The following is a 7,665-nucleotide window of genomic DNA, read 5'->3' as shown; positions in this document are numbered from 1 at the left end:
TCATTTTCTTCATAAACCCCAGATTTTCTTTATTATCATCTTCATAAAAAATCTCACATCGAAAACTCCTATCAAAAAGAAGATAAATCCATAAATCCACAAAAATCAGCCACCCACAACCCATAGTAATCATCAGATACAGAATACATAAAACGCAACAAATGACATTTTAATCAAACACATTGCTAGACACAAAAGAAATAAATTGATATATTGCATATACCCCCATATACCCAGCACCCAAAAATGTGCAGCAAACAAATTGATTGAAAGAAGGCAAAAACCATTGCTTACACAATTACAGCAACAGACGCAAGAAAGCTTCTTCCAGCAAGTACTGTAACACACTATAGTCAAGCTCAAAGCATATTACTTTGCTTTGTCAGTTAAGGCTACAAGTGATTTGAGCTATATATATATTTTGCAAAAGAAACTGATATCATATATTAAGAGTTAGAGGAAAAAATTCCTCCCAAATTACACAGCAATGGAACAACAAAATGACAGAGCAAAATTACTGGTAGATGAAATTGAAGGGGAAAAACGAAATCTGGGAAAAGGATGCAAGGATTACTGGTAGATGAAATTGAAGGCTTCTTCAACGAGGTGTAAGCACGATGGTTTCAGAAAATCACACTTTGGTTTGTCAAAATCAAAACCCCCTTCTTCTTCTTCATCCTCTACCGTCTCTGCAACTTTGCTTCTTCTTCACCCAACCACTGTTCATTTCAAAACCAAGCAAAAACCACCAGATCCAAGCCTCATTGGATGTAAAGATGCATTGTTGACCCAAAAGATGCAAAATTTGGAGGCATGGGTCGCGATCTGGTCCCGATTGCGCGGTGCATGTTACAGTGGTGCGGATCTGAGTTGAGGCAGGTTTGGAGGAAGGAGGAGAAAAGAGGATGAACGTAGGGTGAAGGGAGAAGAATGATACAGAGGGTGAAGGAGAGCATGAGAGGCAAGGGGCGTGATTGAAATGAAGAAGATAATGAATTGATGATGATGAAGTCTGGAGAAGATGATGAAGATGAACATGATGATGATGAAGAAGATCAGGAGGAAGGAGAGAGAGAGAGAGTGTGTGTGGAAGCTTGAGGGACCGGTTTGACATTGTTTTTACATTTTAGGGAGGAGAAATGAAAATGTGCCACGTAGGACGCTTGTGTGGAAAAAAAAACATGCCATTTGGATTTTTCCGTCTCAAGGACTAACGGAAAACTGAACCAAGGACTAACTTGACCGACGGCAACACATTCAGGGATGAAAAACAACCATTTCCAAAGTATGAGGACCAATCCGTCATAAGTGAACACAATCAGGGACCAAAATGGCTGTTTACTCGAAAAATAACGTAAGATGTATAATAGCACCAGTGTGTCAAAAACATGTAAACGTAGCAACGATGTAGACGCCTGGAATAGAATAAACCACCAGCACAAAGTAGAGATTAAGATAAATTCGTGTGAGGATGCATTTTTCACATGGATTAAATATCAACCACCCACTGCTAAAAGGTTCTGGGATCATAGGAAAGACAAGATATCAAATCACACTGCTACCCAACACGTTTTCCTTGCATATTGTTTTGTCCTGATTCTACCTCATAAGGCAAAGACCAAACTCTACTCATGATAAGATCAGATAACCCAAAACTCATAAAGAACATGATGAACAGATACAAACTTAACTATAATTGATGAATAAAATATATCTACACAAAATCAGTTGCCTCAAACGAACAAAAACACAAACAATTGACATGACCTCATAGAGCTTAGTAGCAGAACATAATTCAATGGGTGAATCACCTATTCATATGCCTAAAAATTATAACAAATACCCAGAAATCTTCATGAAAGTTCAGTGAAGTTCAGTTCACATTTATGATAATTGATCATAAACATATATACAACCTCGATAGATAATATTAACACAAAAATAGTCCATTGATTTCGACATCATCAGAGAGCTGCTACCTATCTTTCCTCGCAGCAACCTCTCATTCATCTCTTCAGCTTCCCATATCAAGAACTTAAACTAAGCTAGCTACCAAAAAAGACTATTGAATTGTACAGAATAGCTACCGGGAAGCCATAAAATTCCCCAGAGACCTACACCATGTATGTGATTCCATCCCAATGCAGCATGTAGAGCAATGTCTGTATCTACCGTGGATCCCCAACTTTGGAGGAGAGCGCTAACAACAGCTCCTCCTGTGTGTAAAACCGGCTTCCCATGTTCACCGTCGCCTGTTGGATCATCAAATCGTTCACAACCGTCACACTGGCATGCTGCAAGTCCAGGTCCAGCTCCTTCAATGCTGCCATCAGCCTCACGGCCGGGTGGTTCTTCTTCTTGCATTCGATCCTAATCATCGCATCCCAACCCATGATCTTCACGTCTATGACCAAATCAATCAGCTTGCAGGACGTCGAATTTGAATCGGCCTCTTTATCAGGCGGAGGCGGATTCTTACTCACCGCCTCGAGCTCCTTCTTAGCTGATTCCAATTGCTTCTCCAATTCAGCTTTCTCTGATTCTGCCCCTTTAACCTTCGCATTCAGCTCCTCAATGAAAGCTATGGCATCGCCAAGAAGCGACGCCTTGTCCATCTTCGATACATTAGGAACCACAGCGCGAAGAGCATAGAACCTCTGGTTCAGCTTCTCCCTCCTCTGCCTCTCCGCTTCAACGTGGTTCAGCGGCTCCTCTCTGCCATTCGCTGGCTTCCGCCCTCTTTTCCGCGGCTTCTTCTCCGGTTCCACCAGTCTACTACTGTCAGCCTCCTTTACAACAGAAGCTTCAATATCTGAATGATCCGAATCACCACCACCACAACCGCCACGGCTAACACCAGATTTCACATTCGAGTCCGGTAAAATCGCACCGGAAGTGAATGAGAGCATTCCATTGTCAACGCTGCTCCTGGCACCAGGAGACCTCCTCTTGTTCTCTGCTCCGGCGACCGCGCCCGATTGCGACTGTCCGGAAAAGAAATTGCCATTACCAGTACAAGAGTTCTTCTTGCTCTCCCCGAAGCTCAGAATCTCGCCAGATTCCGGCTTCATTGAACTAGAAAAGTTAAGCTCCCTCGGCAAAAATCCATTCGGAGTGTGAACATGAACGGAACTTGGGGTTTCCGTTAGGGCACTGGAAGAATTTTGGAACTGCAAGCTCTTGCCAATTGTTACGGTTGCGTTGTTATTCGCCGCCGCGGGCGCAACCGTAACGGAATCCCTGATTTCAATCCCGCTAGAGGATGGATCGTTGAGCCAGAGAGAAGAAGAGTCGTTCTCGCCGTGCCCCGCCGTAACAGAATTTACCGGCCACGAACCCGCCGCATCGAGGTTGTTACTGTGGAGGTTGTTATTGTTGAAGTTGAACAGAATCCGCACCTTGTTCATCAGATCAGGGCTGTGAGGAATCACCTCCGTGGATGCAAGCTCTACGACGCCGTTGGCACACGGTGTCGGTATGCAAACCATAGTCCGGAGCCCGAAGAGGTGGCCCTGGCGGGCCCGCTCACAGGCAGAACCGGAGAGTCGGTCGGAGCCGGAAACCCAGACGGCGTTGGAATTGAAGTACGCCTGACCAGGGAGGCCGCTGCCGTTGACGAAAGACTGCGTCATCGACACAAGGAAGAACCACTCAGTGTCGGTGACCTCTTCGTCAACGGCGACGTCGGGGGAGGCGGTGTTGCCGGAGATTAACGAATTGAGTTCACGGAGGACCTTCTTGCGGTGGTCCTGTTCGGCGGAGGAGGACGACGCCGTTTTGGTGGATTTCGCCTTATCTTTGTCCTCCTCTCCCTTGTAGTAACCGTCACCCCATCCAAGAAGAGGGGCACCGGAGGAGTAGTCGTACGACGGCTGCCAGAAGATAGCGTACGTCCAGCTCTCCTTGGCGCCCTCGATCAGCGCCAGAAGACGCTGCTGGAGGGTTTCCGGGTTGAGCATCGGTTGAGCATCGGGTCCTGGAGCGGTGGCGGTGGCGGAGACGGCGGGGTGTGGCCAGAGAGAGGAGAGGTCGGAGGAGGAGCTCATAAAGGCCTCCATGACGGAGGAGTTGTCGTCAGACCAGAGATTCATGGAGGGTGGCAAAGGGTACTCTGTCATTCCATGGGCTGATCAGGGGAAGAAGTGAAGTGTTTGGCGGCGGAGGAAGGAGTGGAAGTTGGAAATGGAGATGCTGTTTAGAGAAAGAGGGAGAAGAGAGAGAGTGATAGATAAGGTTAATGAGTGGGTTGCATTTGTGTTTCGAATTTTTATTTGGAGTTCATTTGGGTTGCATTTTAGGCTTTGACGAAGAAAGAGGTAATACTAGTGAAGTGTTAGGATTCGATATAAAAAGGCTCGCCGATTATATCGCTGAAAGAGACAGTTTGTTATCTTAATCTATTCTAAACCCTTCAATTTTAAATTTTAAAAAAAAATGGAAAAACTAATCATTGTTTTTTTTAAGTAAAAAATATATATTTGATTAGTTTTTCAGTTTTATTTATTTAAAAGTTAATAAAATAACAAATTAAATACTTAAGGAATTTGTGTCAATATTTCAACATACTTTTACATTTTTAACTCAAACCAAATAGAGATATCTAGCCAAAATTTGTGGCGACTTCGAAAACTAGGACAACGCAAGGGTATAGCGCCATAGAAGGAGACTTTACAGAGAGAGTGTGTTGTCATAGGATTTTGTTTCTGGAAGACTGGAACAGAGGGAGTAAGAAAAGAGAGAGAGTGCGTTGTCATAGGGTTTTGTTTCTGTAACAGAGGGAGTGAGAAAAGAGAGTGACGACTTATTTTGGTTGGTAGGGTAAAAGTAAAATCACTAAGTAAGTAAAATGTTTCTTGTTATGTAGTATTGGGTTTGTTCGGGTTCCTCAGGTTTTCAATTCTCAAATCTGATACTCAAACACATAGTGATCGGGTGTAGTGAAAAAATCCAAAATGAAAAAATACCTCCACCCAAACTACCAAGGGCCCGTTTAGTATGTCGTATACTATAATGTCTAATTGTATAAGACCTGATAGTATGAGGTCTTGTAAGACCCTGTTTTGATGAATATTACTTAATTAAATAATAATTGCGTGATTCAGTAATACAGTTACAATAGTTACTGCTTTACCTTGTGTGATCCGACAGTAACTGCAAAGTTATTGTTTTTGCATCTTTGGGTGACTTATGTGGCTTTATGTGTTGTTGTGATTTCTTTGATTTAATAATCAATAAAGTCTTGCATGATTAGAAATATTACGTAAAGGTGATTGGTGATATGCATGTGTGCACGAGAAGTGAATTTTTGTGATATTTGCCTTTGCATGGGTGTGTGTCACGTGTGATGGGGCTTGAGTGAGGAAAGTTTTTATCATTTTTAGTTGATTATATATTCAGCCCTTTGTTTAGTTATTTTAAAAATAATCAAGAGTTGACTAGGGTCATTTATGGAGGAATTTGAAGTGGTGATGGATTCTAATTTAGGAAGGTTTCAATCAAGGAGTTGATTGAGTATTAATTTGAAATGAAGACCCTAGGGAAGAGAGAGCGAGGGGACGGCCAAGAGGGAGGAGGAGGAGGCTAGGTTTAGTTTTGTGAAGCCTAAGTGGATCTTATAAATAGATGATAGGTAAAGCCAAGGAGAACCCTAGCCACCACAATTTCATAACACACAAGAATTGAGAGAGAACTAGAGAGAAAGGGAGAGAGGGTCGTGAGCTATAGCAAGGGAGGACGAATTGATCAAGTTGAGGAGGAACAAAGTGAAGCTCTTGATCACCAAGGAGGAGTGGCCAAACCTTGCTCTAGGAGAAAGACCACTTTTTCTTCTTTTCAACTAGATCCAATCAAGGTGAGGGGATCACTTCCTAGGATAGGTCCTTTATCTTTGATGCCATGATTTTGTATGCTTATTGTTGGTGTATGAGTTGTATGATAGCATGATCTTGAGAGATAACATGCCTTGTATGATCCTTGCATGGGTTGTGTTGGAAGTAATGATCTTTTCTCTATTCCATGAAAAGCAAGCATGATCTTGTGTGGTGTGTGTAATATATGCGTGGCCGAGAGGCCTATATGATATTAGGCCATGGATTTGTCAAATTTCTTCTCTTGAACACGTGTGATTCAATTGTGATGACCAGATCTAGTATGATACCTTTCTTTGTCTTGAAATCTAATTAGATCTAGTATGCATGATGAGCTATGTTAATTTGGGGTAAATGATTTGGAATCATGAGAGCATGTATGGAAAGGGGGGGGGGGGGGCTGGCCGTGAGGCTCTATGAGGGTTTTGGGATGATTTTTGTCTTGCATATCTTTCCTTGATACATGAGCATGTGAAATGAGGTTCGGGTTTGGAGACCCTTGTTTTTGGGAGCATGATACATCTCTTTTAATCAATATAAGTTCAGATCTTGTGATATATGTTGAGTATGTGGCCGAACCATTTAAGTGTGTATAACATGATGTTCCTTATTTTTCCTCCATGCCACGTTAGTTGTTGTGTGTGAATAATGCCTTGATGGTTGTTTCATGAATTTTTACCTCTATTGTGAACTGAGTATTGTGATGTTAGAGGTCTACGTTTTGACTCATGATAATTGTTCAAGATCTAGAAAATGCTTAACTTTAGAGCCTTAAACTAGTGATGTGAAGTGATTCGCTTGCAAGTAGGGCGATGTGAATCATGGAACGTAGTTCTAAGTGTAGACTATGGACCATGAGAACGATGGGCCGTTAGAGATTAAAACGATTAACTTGCACGCGAGGGAGTATGTGGTGTCCTTTGTGGCCCATGAGATGGTGGTTAATCCACTGAGACTAGTAGGTGTCGTGACCTATGAGGAGACTGGTGGGTGTTTGTGACCGATGAGGTTGTGAGCTATGCTCACTTGTTCATCTGCGGATGAATGTGATTGGATCCAAGGTGTAAGGCGGTGGTGTGATGTGAGATACGTTTAGACTGACTAAACTTATAGGTTAAACATCTAACCTTAACGATGAACATGGTAACTGTTTAGTCATATGAGTTCTGCTATCTATTCTTGTGATATTGTTATCTTGCTTGAGTGTTTTGTTTGAGAGTCGGAAGTGACCCTCCAGTGCGCTTAATTGCTGCCAGATGGCCGTGACGAAGTCGACAGACAAGACCTGGGAGACTCATCTGCATGAGGTGATAGGGTCGTGACTGGACCTACCGACGGGTACTAGGGCCAGAGTTATGATGACGGCATTGCCAACTTCCGTAGGCTAGACCAGCAGGGGAGGTGGATTGGTTCCCGAGAGGAATGGAGGCCCATTGACCCAGAGGGATCTTCGACTACCGAGTCGGAATCCGAGTCGGATCCTTCAGAGGACACCCCGGGAGAGTGGGACGAGGAGCTAACTGAGGAGGTGTAACATCCTGACTTGGCGACTGACCCCACTGTAACAACACGAGTCTTTTCAGCGCGCTTTGTCCTTACTTGCGCACTTCCCGGGAAAACTTCCCAGGAGGTCACCCATCCCAATATTACTCCAAGGCTAGCACACTTAACCATGGAGTTCTTATCAGTTGGGCTCCCGAAAAGAAGTTGCAACTTATTGTCATGAGTAGTATCAATCAAATCTTTTGTGCCCTCCTCAACTGTATAGTTCATCCCTATACAGTCTCGGAATACCTCT

At 43.3% G+C, this 7,665-nt stretch overlaps 1 protein-coding gene across 1 annotated transcript; it reads right to left on the bottom strand.

The window, feature by feature from the left end:
- Positions 1-1,852: 1,852 nt before the first annotated feature.
- LOC130710560 (transcription factor MYC2-like) lies at positions 1,853-4,318 on the bottom strand. The gene has a single exon (XM_057559870.1). The coding sequence runs from the start codon at positions 4,116-4,118 to the stop codon at positions 2,169-2,171; it is 1,950 nt and encodes a 649-aa protein (XP_057415853.1). The 5' UTR covers positions 4,119-4,318; the 3' UTR covers positions 1,853-2,168.
- Positions 4,319-7,665: the final 3,347 nt, after the last annotated feature.

The sequence above is a fragment of the Lotus japonicus genome, chromosome 4 (assembly GCF_012489685.1).
Source record: "Lotus japonicus ecotype B-129 chromosome 4, LjGifu_v1.2".
Lineage (NCBI taxonomy): Eukaryota > Viridiplantae > Streptophyta > Magnoliopsida > Fabales > Fabaceae > Lotus > Lotus japonicus.
This window is presented reverse-complemented; position numbering and strand designations above follow the sequence as displayed.

Excerpts from the sequence above, each read along its gene's own strand:
- LOC130710560 (XM_057559870.1), bottom strand. The coding sequence starts at position 4,118 with ATGACAGAGTACCCTTTGCCACCCTCCATGAATCTCTGGTCTGACGAC.